A 26,302-nucleotide genomic window follows, 5' to 3' on the forward strand; every position below is an offset into this window, starting at 1 on the left:
TGAATCTGGTGCTGCCTTCGCACGCGCTATTCATGAGGCGGCTGCTGTACTCTGCTTTCATCCTCCTGTGTTGCCTTACTTTCTGATTATTTATTGGATCTGCTCCATTTGAAGCCTGATGAAGTAGAACCTTTGCTGCCCTTCGAGAACTCTCTGCTTGACATCCTGCGTGGCACATGGTCAAGACCCTCTTCTGGTGACCCTGTTGATCGGGCTATTGCTCATAGGCACCGCCCTGCTGCAGGTGATCCTCTTTGTTTGTCTCTTCACCCAACAGCTCAGGGCCTAGTTGTTCAGGCGGCTTTTAATTTACAGTCTTCACCCTCTTTGCCATGTTACCTCGCACCAGGGAGTCGAGGTGGCTGGAGGATTGTGGTCGTCGGCTTTTCGCCTCTGCCAGCGCAAGCATCCAGGCTTTAAATACGGCCTGTGTGTTTGCGCGTGCATCCTCCGCTCTTTGGGACTCAGTTGCTTACCTTCTCCCTGCTATTCCAGAAGGGCCACGGACAAAATTGCTTCGTCTTCTGCTGCATGGCAGAAGCATGGCACAATTCTCCCATAGGTCTTCATTTGATGTAACTGACTCTATAGGACGGCTCCTTGCTCGCGCTGTGGCTTTACGCCGCCATGCTTGGCTGCGCGTCAGTCGCTTCCTAGATCATATTTGGGATGCCCTCAGGGATCTGTCGTTCAATGGAGTGGAACTTTTTGACCGCCGCACGGATTCGGCGGTCTCCCGTCTTTTGTCCGGGCTGAAATAAATCTTGGTGCCATATTCTCTGCATTATTTTACGGCGCATATCCTAATGCACAGTTTGATATAGTGACCGGTTAGTGTTCATGGCTGGTTAGCCATCTCTATGTTCGTTCAGTACAGCCGTTTGGCTGATTCTCTTGTTTTTTTCAGCACTCTGACTGTGTGCTTAGCCCAAGAGGACGCCCCTTCTGGGGATTAGCCTTACCCTGTGTGGGGTATTTGCTGGCATTAGGTTCTACCTTTTCCTTGGTACGCTCCTATGGAATCTTCGAGCGGACATCCTGCTGGGAGTCACTTGTCTCTTCCTACAGTGATCCTTGTATAGCTTTGCTCTGTTACGCATTTGGGTTGGTCTGTCTGTGGTGCATCGGAACCGTGCCATGTGGTGTCTATCTCGCACACCTGGTGAGACACCTTGTTGTCGCAGTTCTTTCACATATGACACACTATTTGCCGCTGTGCAGCCTGCTTATTATTGTTCTTATTGGTACAACTTGGACGTACAGCCCCTTCTAGGTTTGTCCTCCATGGTAGTGGATTAGCATATGTTCTCTGCTATGCGTGGTCATGGCCTCTTTCTGGCTGCTTCTCCTACAGCAGTGTCCCTATCCCAGCTGTTTCCGTACAAGTGTTTCCACGTTTTTTCTTGGGTTCATACTGTGCACTCAAAGGGGCGTGTTTTCCTTGGAATACTCGCTCCTTGGGGTCCGCGGCCTTTACATTCGTACTCACTTTTTCCCACTGTTGTGCCTGGCTCTTTCTCCTACTCTGCCTTGCAGGGGACCGTTGTTCCTCCCAGGCAAGAGGCATATGTTGCTTACTGCCCTGGATATTGTCCTATCCAGTTTTCACATGTCTGCGGGTAATTTTAGTGTACCCTGGACTCTTGTTGTGTCACGCTTCTTTTTCTGTGTTTTTTCTTCCTGCTTGGTCTCTGCTCTGTGTTCTTACCCGGCGGATCCCTGCAGGCTATTTCATTCATGCGGTATCCGGGGTCCCTGGCCCGGTCTGCTTCTACCACCAGCTCTTATGTGGTGTCCAGCTTGCTCGGTGCCCTTTTGGGCCGTTGCCTTCTTGCTGTTGTGCGCCTCTGAGCTGCTCACGCTACCCTACAGGAGGTTCTTGCTCACTTCGTGTGGTTCCAGCGTCCACACAGTATGCTTAGGTACCTTTCGGTCTTCGCTTTTGTTTGACGCTCGACTGCTTGTCGTTGGCCCTTTCACATGTTGTGACGGACCGCCTAGGTCCTGGCGTGTCTTGTGCTTTCGTACTGCCGGAACCTTCCAGCCGTGTATTGGCATCCTGCCACGACTGTCACTTGTGTCTTGCTGGTACCGGTTTCAACAGGGCTCCTTTTCGCTGTTGTACATATTGGGCCGGTGTGCGATGTCTCTGTCATGCTAGTTACCGTCTCTCGAGGCTTTGCTGAAGTAGGCACGCTGCATCCGACGGATCTCTCAAACCATCGGCTCAACTCCACTTCCTGCGAAGTCATGACCTTCCTTTTTACTCCAGCATATCTAGTATATGGTTTTCTCTCCATGCTGGCACTTGCTGGGTAGGGGTCAGCGTCTTACCACTGCTGCCCCACGTACCTTTGCAGGTTCCACACTGCTTTTTTCCACTGTTCTGCTTGGTCGACTGGTAATTGCTTTTGCTTTCTCTCACCACCTCGGATCCTGTGGATCCCTCAAACCCTGAGTTGGTTCCTCTCCTTTTTCGTAAGTTATGAACTCTCACTTCGCCACGGGCATTCTGGCTCTGTGCTTTCCTTCTCTCAACCCGGTATACACAATGGGGTTTTCGTGCTATTCTTGGCGGCTTCTGGTGCCTTTGCCTCCCATTGTTTCCACTCTCTTTAGAGCTTCATGGTCTGGTGGTTAACTGCGCTATCATTACTGTCCTCATTGTGGTTCGTTCCAAAGGTTGACGGTGCTGTTAAGTCGCCTTATGGACGACTAAGTTCCCTTGGGAACTTGGTGGGGTTCAGTCGCAGACCCGCCTCCTCCATGGGTATGGCTTTGGTATCTATTCTAAGTTAAGGAATCTGTGGCTAGACGTCTCTATCAGATGAACGAATTACTTACCTTCGGTAATGTTGTATCCGGTAGAGACATAGTCTAGCCGCAGATTCCTTGACGTCCTCCCTGTTGTGCGAGGACCTTTTCAGGTTGGAGCTTTCTATACTCGCCTCCCTTTGGGTGGCTTGCCCTTTTACAAAGTGATATTCTCTCACTCCGACACAGACTGCTTCGTTTTGTTTCTCTGCTCCATTCCACCCATTCTCAAGATTGGGCGGTACGTTGGCAGATCAAGTGTTCTTTCCAGCCCTCGGCCTGGATTGTACGGTGTGAAATCTATTCATGCTTTTTCCACCATCCCACTTTCCCCTACTCCATTACCTTGTGGTCTTTGCCACCCCTGCGGCCTTGTACTTCAGATCTCTTGGCTCTGTACATTTATGGGTCCTTTATTGGGGTTGCGACATCTTTTTCTGGTGGCACCTTGTGGTGACCTCTCCTTAATCTGGTGTTCCAGACTTGTTCTCCTTCACTGTTTTACTTTCTGGATGCGGACTTTCTGTCTTCTGCCAGGCTGTTTTTCCAAATCCTTGTCTCCCTTTTATGTTGATTGGCCTTCGCTCTTGCGGGGTGGCTTTTCAGAGCACTGCTCTGTCTCATCTGTAAATTTCTTCCTATTTTTTCATCATTTTTGCACACTGTTCCCATATTCTCACAGTTTTTTGGTGATGTCTCAGCGTTCTGATGCGGAAACGTTTCTTAGACGAAAACTGACGTTAGCGCGCAGAGGTGCTGCTGCGAAAGATATTCCGGATCCAGTCTGACGCCTGGGGATATTCTAAGTTAAGGAATCTGCGGCTAGACTATGTCTCTACCAGATACATTGTTACCAAACGTAAGTAACTCGTTCTACTGAACAATATTAACTTACATGTTAAAGCATAAGAAAGAGAAATAGAAACTAGTGCAATAGAAAGTTCACTTTACATGGGCCCCCAGAAAGTTGTTGGCTTTGGACAATTGCCCACTTTCCCCATGCCTTAAAATGTGTCTGATTCTATGATAACACTGATTAGACAGCACAGCGCTGGGTCACACATTTGACCAGATGCCACTATTTTGTTAACTAGATTTCCTCTAAATACGTACATTGATAGATTTAATTGTACCAGAAGCTTCAACTCTGATTGTAATGGTTTTGGAGGTGAGCTTCTTTATTAACCAGAGATTTATTGTTTTTTTTCAATAACGCATTTTACTGACAGTTCTCATCTCAATATATACCCATGTGGAAATCTTGGGGTTTTCAATCTAACTCTACCACACTTCAGGCTTTTTTCCCTTACAGGAACCTATAATAAAGGGGCAGGAATAGGGACATACTTTGTGAACTATATTTTAACATTTGAAGAAGCGGACAGGACACCAGAAAAAGAGAATTATCCTTTTGCATTGTCTGGGTCTTGGTGGTTTGGCTGTATGTAATCAAATGGAAAATAACAAAGATCTCCAGGGCAAGGGGCTATATATATTCATACAATAGGTAACTTTTTATCAAATTATTCACCTACAGTTTATGGAGCTGTAGACTACTGAAGGTTTTTCCAAAGCAAACAATCAGAAGGATTAGGGTGCTATATGTCGACTTTAAAGACGTTAGCTATTGCATGTCACTTTGAAACCCGCCATGATACGTTTATGAAGATTTAATTGTTCTGTATTCAAATAACCACAATATACTGGACAGGCTGTGGGTGAATATCGAGTCAGGTTTGAAATAAGTATTGGCAATTGTTCTCAATAGCGTAAATAAGGAGATAACGGAGAAGGTAAAAATGAATAAAGAAACTATGCCAGAGAACGGAGAGAATAAGTTATGAGGCTACTGTGTTGAAACCACATATGAAGAAATCAGGGGAATGTGTAGTGCCAAAGACACTCAAAACACGTTTTATAGATGTAGATGGAAGGAAAAGTTATAATGTGAGGACAGATGAAGATTTGGAACCACCAGATATTAAACTAGAAAGTTTCAGTTAAGTGGCTGTTTAAATGTGTAGACAAAGGGGTTTGGGTTTTGAATTTAAAAATGGACAATCCAAAGGGACATTGTACATAGCAGAAAAGCTACCCATCCATCTTAGGATCGCTAAATTAAGGAGCTCTAGACATCCTACTGGATCCTAACAGATCTGAACAGATGGTGTGCATGAGAGAGTGAAGTTACTGTTTATAGGAATGAGAGAATTTCCTAAGGAATTTCTGGGAATATTGGGAGGTTCAAAGTGTTTTACCAATAGGATTGAGTTAAAAGATTATGCTAAACTGTTTATACACAAGGTCAGAAATGTTTCGGTGGTGATCAGAGGTAAAGTTAATAAGATTATAGTCTGCTGGGTTATTAAAGCCTGTACCGTAATCAAAATCAATTTCCCTCTCACTTATGCTTAAGCGACCCAATTGGAGGGTTGGGCTCTGCTTTGATCTGAGACACTTGAATAAGAACATATTAGTTGATAGATTCTCCCTGCTAAAGATCTTTGAGTTTTAATCCACTGCCCAGCAGTTTATCATTTACTAGTTGTGCACAACCCTTATCCACCCAAATACACTCGCACATCCACCCTCTTCACCACTGTCACACACTTCGGCTGTTAAGGTAGCAATATATACATGTAACACCTTCCGCATTTTACTGCTCATAACATCACATGAGATCGTAGCTTACATCGATTTACAAGCAATATAAGTGGAGACTAAACTAAGACGTACACTGTATGCACTCAGTCATGTTACTACGTTACTCGTCGACAATCTAGTTTTGTATGTATGCATGTGTATATACTCCATGTGTGTTTGCAAAACACTGCTGTTTGTGAAATAACACTACTCCAATGTGATGACTAAGGCACTTACATTTGTGGAATCATGTTAGCAGTAGTTGGCATCTTCTAATATTTACTGTGACTGACCCACAGTAGTGCAAATGAAAATGTCTCTCAGGGAAGTTGATGTAACAGTGTAAATCTGTATTCAAAGTGGTTGTATTACTTAACATTTGGACTGCTTAGAGAGACGATTAGACCGAATCCTGACAGATGGGCAACAGAGGAACGGCCAGCTGCAAGAACATCTCTTGCAACAGCTGTCGCAGCAGCTGTCTGGAACTCTGAGCAGTCGGCTGGACAAGACTCTACGGGAGGAGATGAAAAAAAATGTTTCACAGTGTAAGTGCTTGAGAAGTGGTTCTGCCTATAAATGTTCACTTGTTACTGTGCAATTTGAAATAAATGTAGTAGTAACCTTGTTACTGGTAATAAACAACATTAGAACAAAGACATCAAAAATTGTTCAGGTAAAAATCAACTACATTAAAGTAATAGTACAATTGCTCACATATGTTGTAGCCATTGTACTACAATAACTCCACTAAAATAAGGGCACTATTAATAAACACTAACCTTAAGAACATATTTATTAAAATACCAAAGTAACCATTCAGCTATTGCCCAATTATAGAGAAAGTAAAAAGCATGCTATTATTCTTGATTTGTATAATGCTTATTGTTACACAAACATTGATCAGCATAATCAACATGCAGTGGTTATGCTCTCAATTAAAATATTGCCAGTGGAGAATTTTTTGGAAACCACACAGAAAATAGAAAATAAAATCAAGTCGCATTGAAACATTGCATGACCTTAACTCCAAGTTTGCATAGATAATGCAAAACACCTTTAAATCTTGTTACTTGTATGATTTTTCAACAGAAAACAGCATTTTGAATGTTACATCTAAAATTGTTACCTGTCTCACAGTCAAGAGATCAGAACCTTTCAAATGAGAGAAACTGCCTCCTCTCAGTACAAACGCCATGATGGCAGAACAGGAGTGTTAAATATTACATGTGCTCATTCATGATAGGTGGGCAGAGGCCTACAATCCGAGTCAGAACTTATCTGTGCACCCCACCCAAGCGGTATTAACCTATCCCATTTGCTCATGGGCCGAAGGCCTCCAAAATTCCTCTAACGGAAGTCGAAGCAAACCAATATGAAGGAATTTCTACAATAATGCAAACAAGACCCACACAAAACCTCCTGATGGAATTGTTTTCAGCATATCTTTAAAACATACATTGGATGATTGGTCAAATAGATCCAATCAAACGAATCAATCAAAAGCAAAACAATATGAGATAATAGAGACATACTCCATGCTGGGTTCAGATAAAAATATTTTCATACACTAATGAAAATGTATAGTCTTTGAACCCCAATACCATTTATAAATCAAAATAACTAGCAATTTTTTTTCAATTATGTTTTTTCAATAGAAAAATGACAAATATGCAAAAGATGAATGCAATTTTATTGTAGAGTCACATTGACATTTGTTGCACAGCAAGGTTGTAAAGTATTTCCATGAGTGTTTCCGAGAATAGGCATTGCATTTTTTTTAGAACAACCATTCAGCCTAATCTCAGACACTGCGCCTAGACTACATGTGATGTTTTTATCTAAATTGTGTTAAAAAAAAATTTACAAAAAAAAAAAACGTTTTGGTCTCTTCCGGACCATCTTCAGGACGAAAGAGTTGAATAGGAGCCCTTAAGTCTGTGCAAAAGCCCAAAGTTTCAAGATCATAAGTTGTGGGCACAGGTCCAAAAGAAAATCAGTTAACAGCAAGGCGCTGGAGTCTCCTTGCTGTTAGCCATTGTTTAGTTTCTCTCACCACAGCGATTTAATATGCCTATTGACTTGCTATTTAAAAGAAGTGCCTCTGGCCTTGGTATTTGATTGAGAGTCATACTTTGTCCATTTAAAAAAAAATTGGGAGACTCTCTAAATATTGGAATTATAACAGACCGGAATTACTTACAAAAATTGGACCACAAATTGTTTTAACACTGCTTGCGACACTTTGCAGCTCTCCATATAAGGAAATTTGACATCTCAAGTTCAATGCTTTCTAATTTGAAGTTCAGTTTAATAAATTGTGAATTTATGTACAGGGATTTTCTGTTAACGCCATCCCATGGAAAAATTTTGAACTGGGATATACCTGATGGTAGTTAAAAAAAAAAATTAAAAAAAAGAGCAGTGCAACAAGCGCAAGCCATTCTAAAAGCCTAATATGAAGGCTACATATCCATAAATCAGTACAGGCATCCGTTTGACAATAATGGCCTTTATTATTGGATATATAGTTGGAGTTATAAGATTTGCATAAAGCCTTCAGAGAAAAACACGGTAAGTGTGATCACTTTGCACTTAACAATTGCTGATAATGGGAACGACTATCTTGGTGGTCTAACCAAATACCTACTTTGTTATAGGTCATGGCACATTCTGTTGTCTTCATCCAGATGAACCACATGCTTGTTTTATTGATTTTCAATCCAGATATCAAAACCTTTGGCTTCTCATGACTACTTCTAACTGCAGATTCCCTACCTAGTGAATTCCTCAAGGAGCCAGACTTGTGCTAGAAAACACAAAGGCAGTGCTGCTGCAAACCTGTAGGTTGTGCTAAGTGACTCAATGTCATTTCACTTTGAAGGTGACGAACGGAGCCGCATATAAGCACTGGCCATGTATGTTGATGTTAGTTCCTTTCTTTCCATGCCTTCAGACATGGATGTGGTGCTCCGCTCCTCCTTCACTCTGTGAAGAGTTTCTCTACTAATTTTCTAGTATGCAAGGGACATATCACTCCCTAAAACAATAGTGTTTAACCTTGTAAGGAATGCCACAAATAGATGTCTGTGTGAGATCCCTGTAAAGTATGCCTCTGATACCAGAGTTTGATGCACTACTCCAAGGCATGTGAAAACTGAGGCCCAGATGAATCCAAAAGTCATCCGAAATTGCAAAGCAAATCTCTATGTTGCGAGCACCGAAAGGCTCCATGCCATTTCTGCTCGAAGTCGAGAGTACAGACCATCTCCTGAGTTGTTCTACTGGCAGATCTTTTTTGCAGGCGAAGTCTACGAGTAAGTCATAGAAGAAATATGAGAAGTCCACGAGGGCCTCTGCCCATTCCAAGCACACTTACTCTCTAGAGTATGCACAAGGGCATCATTGTGTTTCCAGGCCTCGCTCCTGTTCCACACAGGAGTCTGTGCCTACTTCGTTCGGATGCACCCCACGTTTTGCAGCGTGAATCTTTTTTGGATGCTGTGAATTATTCCACCATCTAGTGGTTGGTTCTTGAACTCAACTCTTGCATCCAAGTCCTTTCCCCCTTTTTCTTTTTTTCACTTGTTGTGCGTCGATGGTCCTCACTATTTGGGTCTTGATCCAGCCTCTCCTGAAGTCTGGTGCCCTCCCTGGAAAACTCCATGTATGGTCGTCAACTTCAGGTTCTTTTTTGGCAATTGTTTGTCTATTTAATTTCCCTTGGGTTTCCTTTATTTCTACCCTGTCCCATGTTTACCTGTCTCTACTCTTTTCCTGGGAGACGGATGGGTCGCATGTGAATTTAGAAAATTCTTCAAGCTGCAAAACTACTGCTATTGGTAAGTAACCATTTCATTTTGAATCTTTTCTGGATTCACATTCTGTGCATTGACTTAATAACGGTTTCTTCATTGTGGTAGCTGGGCTGGCGAGGAGGTTGAGATTGTAAGCAGATGCTTCAGTATTCTTTGTCCCACTTGTGCCTCCCTGTTCACCTGTCATCAATGCAGTAGTGTTTTGTGAATGTGTAAACTGATGACCATGTAGTTGCTATGCATCTGTCGTTAATCAGAAGATTGACCAGGAAGGCTATTGTAGCTCCCTTCTTTCTTGTTGAATGTTCTCTTTGTTTAGTCTCTAGCTGAATGGCAGCTTTCCTGGGGCATATTTGAATATTCTGGGTTATCCACCTTGCGATGTTGTGCTTGGTAACCAGTTCTCCTTTGTTGTTGTTTGCAAATGATGCAGAGTTGCTTTCCCTTCCTGATGGACTTTGTTCTTTCCATATAATTATCGCCCTGCGGACGTCCAGTGTGTGAGATGCTCTTTCCTCTTGAGCAAAAAATGCAGTATCTGATTAGGTTGGTTTATGTGGAGGAAGGAAGTGTGGGTTGGTCCTCATGACTATTCTGTCCTTCTGTATTTGCATGTATGGTGAGTGCCTGCAGTTCGCTAACTCTGCAGAATGACATCATAGCTGTTAGAAACTCTGTTCCATCAATGCCCTACAACCACTAGACCCAACCCCTATATGGCGGAGTAATGCATAGCATGTGAATCCAGAAAAATCTTCAAGTGCAAAACTACTCCTACAGGTAAGTAACCATTTCATTCCTAGTTCCTGGCTCCATCAGCAAAAGCTTTTTGAGAGGCCATGCTGGCACGCTTCTGAAACCTTTTGGCATGTCATTGGGACCTCATGATTGACAGGATCGTCCAGTCGTGTCACCGCTGGAAGGTTCGCCCTCAGTGCTGTCTGTGTCTTTGAACTTGCTTCTGGCACCATTGTCAGTACTGGTTTTTCATCTGGTTTGGATTCATCAGCACTTCGTTCTGTTGGTACTGACATGTGGTTGCAATGAAAACCAAGCTATTAGTGTAAACCAAGGTTCAGTTTCTTGGTTTGTCCTGTGACTCCTCCAGGTGGAAATAGGGGGTGGTCCTTACATTGACACATTTTCTGAGGAGCCCAGCCATCACTACTTTAGATCGCAGGTAGTTTTAAGTTTGAGTGAGAATTTAAGATTGTTCCACAGTTGGATACTGTTTTGGTTCTATACACATGACTTTTCTCAGAGTTGGAAACACCTTGCTCTATGGCCTACCAGACTCCGCACTGGCAACTTATAAAGGCATCCTACACCTGAAAAAATATTTTCACATCACCCCTGTCCTGATGGAAGTATTTTGGCTATTCTTGCTGGCCCACACCATCTTCAAAGACTGACGTTAAGGTCAGCCAATGCTGTTTATTTATGCAGTCGAGCAAGATCTTTCCCGCAGTTCCTAAAGAACTTTGGGCAGTCTTCGATCGATCCATTCAAGATAGTCAGGATTCAGCAAGATACATGATTCATGCAGGCCTTGATACTGCGGATTGTCTGTGACGGGCTTTTGGCACTAGTGTGTGCTGCTCCATCACCATGTGTGTATGAGAATCCTAGGTTTTTCAGGAGACATACTGCCCTCCCTTATTTAAAGCCTTTCAATGGCTCGAGTCTGTTCTGCGACAAAGCTGTGTCAGCCCTCGAGTGCGTAAGGGAAATAGGACTACACCACAGTTTCTGAGTCTATCAAACAGTTTTTTCACCAATTCAGGATAATTCCTAGGGTGCCCTAGGTGTATGAGATAAAGGCAGGGCCACTCTCCTCAGCCCTCTCGGCAGGCACCTCAGTCCTTTCGTGGCAGAGGATGTGGATCTGGCAGGCAGCACGCAGGTCATTCTGGGTATCAATCCTCCCAGTCCACCTCCCCTGTATCTACAACTTCCAAGTCAATGTATTTTGAACTTTAGTGGCACACAACCACCCTGTGGGAGGCAGATGCAATGCTTATTTTCAGGGTGGTTATCTATAATATCCGACAAATGGCATCTCCAGATCGTTTAGCACGGTTTGCCCTATTGTTTAATTCTGCACAATCGTATCTCCCTCCAAATCAGACCGGTTCTTGGAGGAGCACCTTCTATTCTAATATAGTAGGTGTAAATTTTACTTTCAAGAGGAGTCATGAAGAGAGTTCTGGATTCAGAAATGTGTATGGGGTGTTAGTCTCCCTATTTGCTCTTGCTGAAGGGTGGAGACTTTTGACCCATCTGTGATCCTTGCCTTCTGAATGTCTTCATAAGGAATGACAAAATCTGAATGCTCACACTTGCCCAGATTCTGGCTGCCCTGGATCTGGGTGACTGGATGGTGGCTTTGGACCTGCAGGACTCATATTTCCATATACCTGTCCTGTAGTCCTTGCGGTTCAAGGTGGTCTAAGAGTATTTTCAGTTTCCTGTGCTCCAGTTGGACTTCACCAGTTGCTCTTTGGTGTTGACAAAATTGTTCGCAGTGGTCACCCCACTTATTCGGAGGTCGGGGATACCAATGTTCGAGGCATATGAGCTGCAGATTATACACTTTTGCATAGATCGCCATCTGGTGTTGGGCCCGGATGTTTGCAGTTTGTTTTTCTTCTTGGACAGTCTTTGGAAGTCACGAGTTCGGTGACTCCTCCTTCGGTCCGTACTGCGCATGGGCTTCTGCTCCATCCTCAGATTGTTTTTTTCCGCCATCGGGCTCGGATGTAATACTTCGTGCTTCGGCTTCGAACGTTTCCAGTTCGACCTTCGACGAAAAATCCTCGTCCATCGAGATTCTTTAGACGGAATCGACTTCTTCATCTCTCTCTTCGGCACTTCCTCGATTCCAGACATCGGCAGCGGCCTTCGGGTCTACCTCGACTCCGGTCTCGGCCGATGGAAAGGACTCCCTTCAAGAAGTGCCCAAAATGTGGGTCTAAATTTCCCCAAACCGACCTCCATCAGCTGTGCAACCTCTGCCTCTCTCCGAACACGAGGCCCGAGACTGCCCCGCCCGCAAGTCTTTTCGATCGAAAAAGACTATTCGGGATCGACGAGCTCGACGCACCATGGCGCACTCATCGACCTCGGCTCCACCTGACATCTTCGGAGAAGACACCGGAGCGTCGGGACAGCTGCACACCGAGCCGGAGGAAGATGTCGTCAGCGCTTCCGAGGCCGACGACTCCGACGTGGAGGAAATCACACCGGCGCAGAGGGTCATGAGTACTCTACCCCCTCCCCCTCCCGCGCCCATACCGAAAGAGACTCCGGTTACCCCTTCGCCTCCGGGCCTAGGGAAAACCAAGCATACTGCTTCCATCACCCCACCTTCGGGCCCGGTGAAAAAGCATCACAAGTCTCCTGGCGGCTCGGGCTCGAGCCAGCCTCCTAGCGGCGCCGACAAACATCCTTCGGCGCCGAAGAAAACAAGTTCCGTTCCGAAGCCATCGGTGTCGAAACCTGGCTTCTCGGTGCCGACCAAACACAAATCCCTCGGCACCGACGCTTCCGTGTCGAAGCCTGCCTCGGCGCCGACCAAAAAATCGGACACCCCGAGAAAGCACGGCGCGGATAAACCGACTAAGTCTTCGGTTCCGAAAACATCGGCACCGATGGAGGAATCGGTGCCGGAGGAGCTTTTCACACCGGATCCTCTTCAAAAGACTTTAACTAAGGATCCCAGGACAGGACATTTAATTTTGTCTTCCACGAAAAGACTTTTGGACAAGCCAGCTCCTCCTCCACCACTAAAACGGAAGGACTCTGCCACATCCCCGTTCAGAGTACCCTCCCCACCACCTCCACCTCCCCCTCTTCCTCCTCCACCTCCTCCCCCTCCTCCACCCCTCCATCTCCGCCCCCACCTTCTCCACCCTTGCCTCATCGGTCTCCAACCCCGTCTCCAGACCCTGATGACCACGGAGATCCATTCTATGATCCCACAGATGCCCCGCAGGACCCCACTCCTCCTGGAACACCTGACCCATGGGAGGATTATCACAATCCCGATGTCCCAGATGTGCCTCAGGATGATCTCTATCCATCCAGGCCGTCTCCACCAGAGGACTCCCTGGGGTTCCACCACCTCTTACAACGGGCGGCACATTACCATGGGGTGGAATTACACAGTGATCCAGTTGAGGAAGACTTCCTACTTGACACATTTGACATAGCAGATAAATCCACCGCTATATTGCCCATGCTTAAAGGGGTGACCAAGCATGCCACTGAGGTTTTCAAAGACCCCGTTAGAGCTAGGGTCTTAAACCCCCAGAATAGAAAAGAAGTACAAGGCAGCCCCCACGGATCCTGTATATATTAAAGGACCTGCGCCCCTAGACTCACTAGTGGTTTCCACAGCTAGGAAGCGCTCCAACTCTGTCATCTGGTGAGGCCCCACCACCTGATAAGGAGTCCAAGCTTTTAGATGCGTCAGGCAAACGCACTGCCTCGCAAGCTGCCAAAATGTGGCGCATCGCCAACACGCAGGTGCTGCTAGCAAGGTACGATAGAGCGCTCTATGATGAGCTGGAGGCTCTCGTGCAGCATCTCCCAGACAAATATAAAAATAAAGCTCATGAGCTAATACAAGAGGGAAAGATTATTACCAACACCTCTATTAAATGTGCACTTGACGCAGCAGACACGGCGTCCAGAGCTATAAACACCAGTGTCCTGCTTCGCCGTCACGCCTGGCTCAGAATTTCAGGCTTTAAACCAGAGGTCCAAGCATCTATATTAAACCACCCTTTTGACCAACAATACTTATTTGGCCCAAAAGTAGACGAAGCCCTGGAAAAGATGAAGAAGGATACAGATACGGCGAAGTCTATGGGAGCCCTGCAATCACAAACCCCTAGACGCTCCTTTCGCCGTTCCTCCTTTCGAGGCTCTGGCAGAGGTTACTCTTCCGATAACGCCTCCACTTCCTACAAGTCCCCTCCTCAAAATACCTTCTCAAAGGGCTACCAAAGAGGTGGATATCGGGGAAACGATAATAAAGGCAGGGGCAAAACCAACACCGCCCGTTCTGCCACACCGCCCACACAATGACTTTCCCCCGCTCCCCCCAGACCATTCCACTCCGGTCGGGGGCAGACTACAAGACTTCCTTCAAACCTGGTAGGCCATAACATCAGACAAATGGGTAACCCAAATTATTCGGTCAGGGTACTGTCTCGAATTAACTTCTACCCCCCAAATATCCACCCAGACACCGTGCGATGTCACAAGAATATACCACACTTCTGAAACAAGAGGTACTCTCCCTCCTGCAAAAACACGCGATAGAGCAGGTACCCGTCGATCAGCAAAATCTAGGGGTCTACTCTCTGTACTTTCTCATACCGAAGAAAGACGAGACCCTACGGCCCATTCTAGACCTCCGGCCTCTAAATGCATACATCCATTCAGACCATTTTCATATGGTAACTCTTCGGCAAGTTCTCCCACTCCTCCGTCAGGGCGACTTTCTCACTACACTGAACCTGAAAGACGCATACTTTAATATCCCAATACACCCTGCTCACAGAAAGTACCTCCGATTTGTGGTAGACGGCCAACATTATCAGTTCAAGGTTCTCCCCTTCGGGGTCACAACCGCACCACGGGTGTTTACCAAATGCCTGGTAGTAGTGGTAGCACACCTCCGAAGACAAAACATTCACGTCTTCCCCTACCTGGACGACTGGCTCATAAAAGCCGCGTCCTACCATCAGTGTGTACAAAATACAAACACTACCATACAACTACTCCATCAGCTAGGCTTTACGGTGAATCACCAAAAGTCCCACTTGATACCGTCTCACACAAAGCAATACCTCGGTGCCACTATAGACACCTCAAAGGCTATAGCCTATCCCAACTCAGCCAGGATAGCAAGCATGCAAGCCCTGCGCCAAAAGTTCCTTCTTCAGCACTCTCTCCCAGCAAGAGTGTTCATGAAACTAATAGGGATGATGGCGTCTTGCATTTTCATAGTGCCTCATGCAAGACTTCACATGCGTCCACTCCAAGAGTGCCTAGCACGCCAGTGGAACCAGGCCCAGGGTCAGCTGACAGATCTGGTGTTGGTGGACGGCCGCACTCATCGATCTCTGCAGTGGTGGAACACCACAAACCTTTCCAAAGGGTTGACCGTTCCTGGACCCGGTTCCTCAGGTGATTCTAACAACGGACGCATCGCTCTCCGGCTGGGGAGCGCATCTATTACACCTCACAGTGCAAGGTCTATGGACGCCACAACAGAGGTTACTCCACATCAACCATCTGGAGTTATTGGCGATCTTTCTAGCCCTGAAATCGTTTCAGAAACAAATTTCAGCCAAAGCAGTCCTAATTCGCACAGACAATATGACTGCAATGTATTATATTAAAAAACAGGGGGGGGGCACACTCTCCCCAGCTCTCCCGCTTAGCACAGAGCATATGGAGATGGGCAATTCCACAAAAAATCTTTCTCCTGGCACAACACGTCCCAGGCATACAAAACACCATGGCAGATCTGCTCAGCAGACAAACGCAGCAAATGCACGAATGGTAACTGCATCCACAAGTTCTTCACCCATTCTTCCACAAGTGGGGGCATCCTCAGATAGACCTCTTCGCCACCCACGAAAACAAAAAATGCCCAAGCTTCGCCGCCAGATACCCACACCCATTGTCCATAGGCAATGCGATATGGATGAACTGGTCAAGCAAATTTGCATACGCCTTTCCACCTCTCCCGCTAATTCCATTAGTGGTAAGGAAGCTACAACAGCACTCCCTCACACTCATTCTGGTAGCTCCAACATGGGCCAGGCAACCGTGGTACACCACACTACTACAGCTATCGGTGGTACCACATCAAAAACTGCACCTGTCCCCATGCCTCCTAACCCAGAACCATGGAGAAATCATACACCCGGACCCAGCTCAGCTCAACCTTGTGATCTGGCTCCTTAAATCTTAGAATTTGGATACCTTAATCTTCCCCCTGATTGCATGAACATTATCAAGGAAGCCAGACGTCCTACCACTCGAGCATGCTATGCCGCAAAGTGGAAGAGATTTGTTGTTTACTGCCGTAACAATACAATCAACCCTTTAGATGCATCCATACAGCACATCATATGCTATCTGCTCCATCTTCAAAAGTGTAACCTGGCATATTCATCCATACGTCTACACCTAGCAGCAATTGCTGCTTACCTACAAAACAGACAGCAGTTATCACTGTTCAGAGTGCCTGCTATTAAAGCCTTTATGGAAGGCCTTAAACGAGTAATTCCACCCAGGGCACCACCTTCCCCTGTATGGAATCTAAACGTAGTTCTTACAAGGCTAATGGGTCCGCCTTTCGAACCAATGCATAAATGTGAGCTACAGTTCCTCACTTGGAAAACAGCTTTCCTCGTAGCTATCACTTCCCTTAGAAGGGTTAGTGAGATACAAGCCGTTCACTATACAAGAACCCTTTTTACAGATACATCACAGCAAGGTGATACTTCGCACAAATCCAAAATTTCTGCCCAAGGTCATTTCCCCCTTCCATCTTAATCAATCGGTGGAATTACCGGTTTTTTTCTCGCAACCCCAATCTGTTGCGGAAAGGGCACTACATACACTTGATGTTAAAAGGGCTTTACTGTACTACATACAAAGAACGCAACCTTTCAGAAAGACTAAACAGTTGTTTGTCTCCTTCTCTCCACCGCATAAAGGCAACCCCATCTCTAAATCAGGGATAGCTAGGTGGATTGTAAAGTGCATACAAATTTGCTATCAAAAAGCAAAAAGAACATTATCTGTTCCACCTAAAGCCCACTCTACAAGAAAGATAGGGGCTTCTATGGCTTTTCTAGGGAACATACCCTTAGATGACATCTGCAAAGCAGCCACATGGTCAACACCGCACACCTTCACAAAACATTACTGTGTAGACGTGCACTCTAAACAACAAGCTAGTGTGGGCCAGGCTGTACTAAAGACACTATTTCAAACCACTGCAACGGATACCGGTGGTCGCCGCTAAGGTTGGGTACTGCTATATAATCTATGCAAAAGTGTATAATCTGCAGCTCATATGCCTCGAACGGAATATGCTACTTACCAGTATGCATCTGTTCTTGGCATGTAGAGCTGCAGATCTATACACACCCACCCGCCTCCCCGGCTACCTGTATCTGTTCCAGTCTATCTTATTTAGATACAACACACATGGGTTTCTTACTATTATCACTACGCTCCATCTTTTCCCTGCTGGCGAAAAACAATCTGAGGATGGAGCCGAAGCCCATGCGCAATACGGACCGAAGGAGGAGTCACCGAACTCGTGACTTCCAAAGACTGTCCAAGAAGAAAAACAAACTGCAAACATCCGGGCCCAACACCAGATGGCGATCTATGCAAAAGTGTATAGATCTGCAGCTCTACATGCCAAGAACAGATGCATACTGGTAAGTAGCATATTCCTTTCCTCTACTTGGACGACTGGCTGTTGAACGCGGCCTCTCAATAGTCACCCCTAGGTGACGGCGAACCTGCTAACATCGTTGGGGCTCATGATTAACTAGATAAAGTTGCACACAACTCCTTCTCAGAGGCCTCCTTTTATAGGATCTGTCTTAGACACAATGCAGTTAAAGTCATTTATCTGTTTGCAAGGAGTGTAGGGCATTTGGGCTATGAGCCTAATGTTTCAGCATTGGTTCTGTATCTTGGTGAGAGCAGCCCTGAGGGTTTTTAGCCTGTCATCCTCCTGCATCCTCTTGTTCGATCTCTCCAGTTGCATTTGTGGGCCCTGCAGTAGAATCTGAAATCTCAGTGATCCCAACATCAAGACAAACTGTTGGATGCCATCCAGGTTGCAGTGGTAGTTGCTCGATTTCAAATGGACTGGCAGCATTCCACTCTCCCTTCCCCACCCAGAGCTCATGGCGGTGACAGATGCATCACTGCTGGGTTGGAAAGGTCTCACTGCTGGGTTGGAAAGGTCATCTGGGGAGGTAGAGATCAGAGGATTTTCATCTTGAGCACAAAGCCAGCTTCATGTTAATCTGTTGGAGTTGCAGGCTATTCATCTGGCACTGAAGGCCTTCCTCCTGTCCATCAATGGGAGGCTGGTACAGGTTCTCTTCAACAACACCACAGCCATGAGGTACTGAGGTACTGAAGCACGCAGTGCAGAGTGGGGTCCTGTGCAAAGAGGCTTTGCGCCTCTGGAGTTGACTGGAGCGTCGGTGCATATCCCTAATCGTGGGCAGAGAAGCTCAACTGATGGCGCCTTGCAGATCACAAATGGCGTCTTCATCCTGAGGCTGTATTTTCTGACAGTTGAGAGAATCCTGGTTGATCTTTTCAACACTGTTAAGAATGCACATTTTGAAGATCGTTGTGCTTTGGAGTTCCTGCAAACACTTTCCAGGAAATGCATTCTAGCCGGAGTTAAGTTAGGGACTCTTATACGCCGTCCCGCTGTTGCCTCTCCTGCCCCGAGTTATGATGATCAGGCACGGCCAGTCCAAAGCCACCTAGTTTCTCTGAATTGGGCCAGGAGAATGTGGAACCCTGAAATTTCAGCCATGAGCAGGTGTTCACTGATCAGGTTGCTACTCCCAGAGGATCTTCTGTCACAGCAAATTGTCAGGGTTCTGCACCCGATCTTGTGCAATCTTCATCTCCTGGCCTTTCCTTCTCCTTGTTCTTGCTTGCTTCTGCTTGGTGGAGGTTGGACCGTCCTTCCTGTCCCCATGCCACATCCCCTGTTGGGGCCCTGTGTTCTTCCAAGCTGGTGAGGTTCTCTCGCAGGCCCTCCTCCCCTCTGGGTATGGCTAGGGTATCTATTCTACGTTAAGGAATCTGCGGCTAGTAGTCTCTATCAGATGTGCAAGTTACTTAACTTCGGTAACAATGTATCTGGTAGACACTATTCTAGCCGCAGATTCCTTCACAACCCTCCCTTCCTCCCTGTTCTGCGAGGACCCTTCAGCTGATCTTCTGCACTCGCTTCTCTCCGGATGGCATTTGTCTCCTGCAGGTGCCCTCTTTCTCTTCTTCCCTGGCAGGATGCTTCGTTCTGTTTCTTTTTCCACTCCTTCTTTTGTGGTCATTGGCCGGTAAGTTCATGTGTACTTCTGCATCCCTTCACCATGGTTATTCCAGTGTGGGGCCTACTCATACACTTCTTTTCTCTTTGTCATTGCTTGGGTTTTTTTTTTTTTACTCCTCCGGTTGGGCTTTCTTGGCTGTGCCTCTCCCCTTAGCTTCTTACGGGGGATACAACACTCCTTGATAGTGTTGTCTTAGGGTGCTTTGTCGTTACTCCTCTGTTCCAGACTTGTTGCCCTTCACTGTTCTAGATTGTGGTTGCTGACTTTGTCGTCTTCCACGTCATTTTTGTCATGTTTTTTCTGCCTCCAGAGAGGTTTATCGCCTTCGCTTTGCGAGGTTGCTTCTCACAGTGGTGCTCTGCTATTTCCTTTCCAGGATTTTCAGTAACGCAGTGCTTGGCACTGTCCCTAATGGTGCTGTTCTTCACCATTCGCTTCTTCCCTTTTTGTTTCACTGATTTTTTCGTACACTGTTCCCCTACTCTCACAGTTTTGTTGGTGATGGCTCCGCGTTGTGGCGTGGAAAAGTTTTCCAAAGAAAACTGACGTCAGCGCGCTGGGATGGGACTTATGTGACCTCGCTGGCGTCACGTCCTTGGACAACGTCCGGGCGGGGTCGCGTGGTACCGCCCCCCCGACGCGCAGAGGTGCTGTGGCAAAGATTTTCCGTATCCAGTCTCACGCCTGGGGATAATTCTACGTTAAGGAATCTGCTTCTAGAATCGTCTCTACCAGATACATTGTTACCGAAGGTAAGTAACTTGTATGACAAGGAGAGTAACTGTGGGAAGAAAAGTATGTGGAACTGCCTCTGTCATGATGAAAGCGGCCAGCGCTTTTGCACTTCTGGGACATTAAAACCGATCCCTCTGGTATTCCGTCCAATAATTCATAGATGTTCTTCCAAGAGACAGGTGTGAAGATTTCCAGGAGATTATCAACGCAGGCATGATAGTGTCCAATCAAATCATCAGCGCTGCAGCTGATATCTCTACTTTTGCAGCACATGGATATTGTGATGCTTGGAAAACAAGGAGTCAGATCTTCCCCATCTTCCATTATCCCCTCCAGTTGGAGGAAGCATAACATCTTTCCTGAAGGACTGGCAAAGAATAACCATCAACAAATGGGTTATAAATATTGTAGAGCATGGATACTGTCTCGGATTCAAGTTTGCAGCACCATCTGTTCCACCAAAAAAGCCTTCCCTTTACTAGCAGGAAAAGTTGCAAGAGGAAGTATCCATACTCTTGCAGAAACATGCGATGGAGAGGGTACCCTCTCGTCTATGAGGAATAGGGATCCTTTGTTTTCTGGTGAAGAAGAAAAGATCCAAACACAAATTAAGACCCATTTTAGACCTCAAGAAAGCAAACAAATGGGTTTGCATAGAAAATTTTGAATGTTTGCTCTTCATAAGATCTACTCTCAACTACATCAAGGGGACTAGCTAAGCTCGATAGACCTGCTAGGTGCCTTTTCTCAAATCCTGATAGCCAAACAAAATCGCAAATTCCTGAGGTTCATGGTAGAAAGGCCACTATCAATATAAGGTGCTTCCCTTCAGCCTTAAGTCTGCACCTCAAACTTTCTTCAAATGTATGGCGGTTGTAGCAGCTCTCCTAGGGAAAATGAGATTCTTTGTGTGCCCATAAATTTGTGATTGACTCATCAAGGCATCTTCTTATCAGCAAGCAAGCCAACATTATCATCTAACCGTCATGACTTTGAATCAACTAGGTCTACAACTGAATCACTACAAATCTATCTCAGTACTTGTTTAATCCTTACATTACCTGTGTGCAGTTCTAGACACAGTACATACAAAAGGTTTTCCTTTGGAGGAGAAACAATTATCTATCCTTCAGAATTATCGCACTCTGAAGAAAAGATCCCATCCAACAGTGAGACAGTTCTCTTCCCCCCTGGGTTCAATGACATCATGCATTCTTCTGGTTTCACATGCATGTATCTTCATGCAACCTCATCATCGTTGCCTGGAAGATCAATAGGATCAGCTCGGGAAGTTGGAAAGACAGAGTGATACTGCAAAACAATCACTCAAATATTGGTGCTCATATAGGCAATCTACAGATTCATGGTCTGTGGTCTCATAAAGAACAGTCTTACCATATAAAGCTCCTGGAACTGAGGGCAGTATACCTAGTCCTGAAGGCTTTTCTCCGTCATTCAGAACAGAAATTCTCCTTGTTCAGACGTACAATAAAACAAGCATGCCTTATCTGAACAAAAAGGGAAGGACGAGATCCAGACCTCTGTTCCTGGAAGCACAAACAGTCTGGAAGTGGCTCATCTCCAGGGATCTCAAGATTACAGCGGTCCTCCTGCTGGGAACTCAGAATGCTCAGGCAGACCCACTCAGTGGAGCCAATGAAAAAAATAACAAAGGGGGTTCTAATCTACGCTGTACTTCACGACATCTGTCCTTATTGGGGTTTTCCTCAAATAGATCTTTTTGCAGGCAGAGAAAACAAGACATACCCAAGCTTCGCGACTAGCTTCTACCAACCCTGCACACCGGGTAATCCCTATGGATCAACTGTTCAGACAAATTTCTTTATGCGTTTCGTTCTACTTACCTTCTGCCAACAGTGATCGTGTTCTCACGCTCGAAAGCCAGATTCATTCTTATGGCTCCGGATTGGCCTCGACAGTGGTGGTACACAGATCCTATTCTCCTCTCAGTATGACTACAAAGCTGCTGTGCAGACCAGATCTTTTTCAGAAGTTCGGAGACCAAATTCAACATCTCAGCTTTCACTCTCTGAACTTGACTGCATGGCGCCAGTACTCCTACAATATGGTCATCTAAACCTTTCTCAGGAATGCATGGATATGCTGAGAAAAGCCAAGAGACCATCAAATGGAAGAGAGTCAGTATCTGTGTTCTCAGAACAATTTCAGTCCACTTACTTGTCAGGAAGAGACTGTTCTTCCGTACCTTGCCCACTTCAATTAGAGAGCATCTTGCAGCAATAAAAGCTTATCGAAAATGACCTTTTTCAGAATGCCTGTTGTCAAAGATTTTCTGGAAGACATCAAAAAGATGTATCCTTCCCACAGTAGACCTTCTCCTCCATGGGAGTTAGACATTGTTCTCTCTCGCCTTGTGGGTCCTCCCTTTGAACCCATTCATAAGGCTTCTCTCCAACACCTTTCTTGGAAGGCTTCCTTCTTGGTAGCCATTACTTCAGCTCGCAGAGTTAGCGAGATACAGGCTCTCTGTTCACATGAACCTTACACGGTATTCCATAACAACACAGTAGTGATGAGGATCCATCCTAAATTCCTCCTTAAGGTAGCCTTGGATTTTGATGTCAATCGAACTATTACTTTACCTATATTCTTTAAGAACCCGTCAACCCCTGCAGAGAGGTGTCTCCACACTCTGATGTTGGGAGGGTTTTGAAGTTTTATCTAGGCATGACAAAATCTTTAAGGAAATCAAAGCAACTCTGTGTCAAATATGGTCCTCCACAGATAAGACTTGCTACTTCCAAACAATCCTTATCTAGATGGGTTGTCTCTTGCATAATCCTATGTTATGAAAAAGCAAACAACCTACACCTAGGTAAACCTAGGGCCCACTCCACCAGAGGTAAATCAGTTACTGCTGCTTTGCTTGGGAACATCCCAATGGCTGTGATTTGCAAAGCTGCAGCTTGTAGAGCAATTCACTCCTTTAGAAGACACTTTTGTCTTGATTCGGACACTAAGGCTGATGCCCAAGTGGGGCAAAAGTATCTAAAGAATCTGTTTGCCTAATTATACTCTTCTCCTTTTTTTATCTCTTCTTTTCCAGGATTTTTGAGGGATAAGCTAGCTAATCTATTCAGTCCTTATTAATATCAGTGGAGATTCCCTGAAAGAGAAGGAATGGTTTCTTGCCCGTAATCTTAGTTCTCTCTAAGGGGAATCTCCATTGAAATCATAAGCAGCCCACCAGCCTCACTGACGGAAGAGATTATATATATATATATATATATATATATATATATATCTGCTAATTTACACGTCGGAAAAAACTGAGTAAACTGCCACCTACAGGGCCTGATGGGACACTGGAGGTCAGGTGGCCCTTAAAGGCGCAGTGTCCTACTTTATTTCTATTTTTTTATTTTACAGAGTTCTATATAGCGCAAACTTGAACCGAATCGGGTATCGGAGCGCTTTACATAGCACCAGTTGCATTACATGAGGATACATTCATTTTTTGGTTAGGCACGGGGAGATTAAGTGATTTGCCCAGAATCACAGGATGTTCAGCGTCATTGCCGAGACTCGAACCCAGTTCCCCAGATTCGAGGTCGACCATCCTAGCCATTAGGCCAACTCCTCTCTTTGATTGTTTCAATAAAGATTGGCCGTACTACCTTTTTTTAAAGCTTCAAAATTTAACATGTGTGTCATATATGTATCCTGGCCTTTCCGAAGTAAGGCGAAGTAGATGTAACTTTGAAAGAACTGCTCAGGGGGCCCGCACGTGGTCAGGGCTATTCAGTACTCATGATTATCACTAGAGATTCCCCTGAGAGAGACCTAAAATTACAGGTAAACAACCGTTACTTCTCCTGCTGCACCTAATGTTCATTTTCGTTATGAATTCTATTTTGGCCCTGGATTTCCTATCCCTTATACATATTAAAGTAGAATCTCTTGAACTTTTGTCTTACTTCTGGTCTTTTTAACAGAGGCAGCTTACACAAACTTGTTCTGGTTCTTCCTCTTTACGTGTGAAAGCCAAAAGCTTTCCACACTTCTGACTTCCATTTCAGTATTGCTTGTCATCAGTGTACACACACTGCCTTGAAATTATTTTGTTCATTTCAAGCTTCACTTTTTCTATGTTGAACTCTCGTTCTTACTTTTAACTCCAAATTCCTCACCTTGTGAAGTTCCCCAGGTACCAGACTGGATCTGGGGGATGTGTTTTTTATAGCAACTCCCTTCCGTGCTGGCAGGTGGTATCATGCCTCTCCGCGTCTGTTCCATCCTGGATATGACATATGGGCTACTAAGACTATGCCACCTCCACGCCCTGAGGTCAGTTCTTTTCTTTCAGTGCCTTCTGGCGCTGATATGGAGCGCGATCCCTCAAACCTCTCAGGATTGACAGAATTTGTTCTCTCAACAGGATTTAAGCCATGCAAAGACTTTTACAAACAGATGTCAGTTATGAACTGTCATGAGGTCTGCCTCTGGTGTCTGGGCTCCAAGCATGACTTGGCATTGTGTACAAGTGCCCCAAGATAAAGCCCTAAAGATATCAGTGACCGCAAAGTCAAGTTGTATGTATCAGGGCATCAATGGAAGTCAAGAAAGTCTGGTCGTGGTTGCAGTTGCGCTCCCAGGTCCTGTCTCATGACCATACATCGTCGAAATCGAAGTCTTCAGGTTAGTCCAAGAAGTTGAAGAAACATAAAGAAGTCCATACACTGCTCTCCTTCGTCTCACTTTTCCCACCATTCTGAGCCACATGATGCTTCTGGTAAAGCTAGACCGCCATCTCTTTCTCCGTTCCAGGAATAGATTCAAACCCTCTTCTGCCTGACTTGCCTGACCCCTTGGCCCCAACAAATCAAAGGCTTCAGGAAGGCCATGGACCGCATTTTCGGTACCTGACCGGATCTAACGTGCCTTTAGCCCTTACAGAGCCTTGTTGGTCTTCAGTTGGTGCACGGTCAGTGAATCAATCCCCTACGCCATCTATTCCTCGCAACTTCGCCCTCAGGTCCATCATTCTCGCTCCAGGCTTGACATCGACACCTAGAATTGCAGCCCGTGTTGTAACCCTGACATCGACGTCTGCAACAACGGAGGCTGGGGAGCCAATCCTCCTTTTGGACTCCAGGGCGAACCCAGAACACTGCCAACCGACGTTGCATCAACTCAGAGAATTCCATATTTCTGACCCCGAAAAACGTTAGCATTGAATCTATGAATGTACTGATGACGATAATGGCTACAGTAATGTCTACGATAATGTAAAGTAGAGTTTCAGGTCTCCAGTGACTTGGATACATCACTGGAAAGTGACCTCTAATCACTGTTACCTACTGTAGCCACAGAGGAGTCTGCCTCCTTCGCAGCAGTGATAAGGAAGGCAGCCAAAGTACTGGACTTGGCATTACCCACTGCTGAACGAAAGGAGCCTTGCTCAGTTGGAAGCAGATTGTTGTTGACAATCAATTCATCTTGATGGGAATGTAATAATTTGGAAAATACCTATTCAGGCTCATAATAATGCTTGTAAGCCCACAGTTAGAGGGGAGACCACCATTTGTTAAGTATAAGCTTTACTGTTGAACCTCTTCACAAAGTGGGGCTCTGTCTGGTACTAGCTAGTCATAGAAATAGGGCGCATTATATTTACTCGCTATTCTGAATTCTGTGAGCATATATGTTGTCTGGTGCTGCTGCTCATAATTTAAGGGTGTCAGTTGTGTCCCAGATTCACTGGGGAGAGAGGAAATCAATTATGTCAGTGTCAGGTGTGTGTGGCAAGAGCACCACATGCGTACTATCTGGCCTGTATAGTTAACTTATTTATGCAATCCAGCTCGGGAGGGGCCCCCACTGGTTCACCGCCGATGGGTCCTCCCTCAGCATCAGTTGGGCCCCCTGGATCCACAGATGGATCCTCACCGGGGCTGGTTGTACCACTTTGACCTTCCCTGACACCGGTCCCAGTGTCCACACTCCGGGCGTCACAGCTGCCACCAGCCCAATCTCATCCCGATTCCGTCAGCCTGGCATGGCGGTCTGTGAACACCACATGCCTTTTGGGCCGTTACTCCCATTCACTGTGGGATTCAGTTATGCAGCGGCTGCCTATGGTCCCGGAGAAGGCCCGGGCCATAATCTCTCAGGCTATGA

At 45.7% G+C, this 26,302-nt stretch overlaps 1 protein-coding gene across 1 annotated transcript in view; it reads left to right on the top strand.

Moving 5' to 3' along the window:
* The window catches only part of EDC4 (enhancer of mRNA decapping 4), a 777,931-nt gene that overhangs the window by 577,162 nt on the left and 174,467 nt on the right, over window positions 1-26,302 (top strand). The window contains exon 23 of the mRNA XM_085639493.1: window positions 5,850-6,005. Coding sequence (XP_085495619.1) covers window positions 5,850-6,005 — 156 coding nt within the window. The remainder of the gene's footprint in view (window positions 1-5,849; window positions 6,006-26,302) is intronic.

The sequence above is a fragment of the Triturus cristatus genome, chromosome 12, assembly GCF_964204655.1.
Source record: "Triturus cristatus chromosome 12, aTriCri1.1, whole genome shotgun sequence".
In the NCBI taxonomy this organism is placed as follows: domain Eukaryota; kingdom Metazoa; phylum Chordata; class Amphibia; order Caudata; family Salamandridae; genus Triturus; species Triturus cristatus.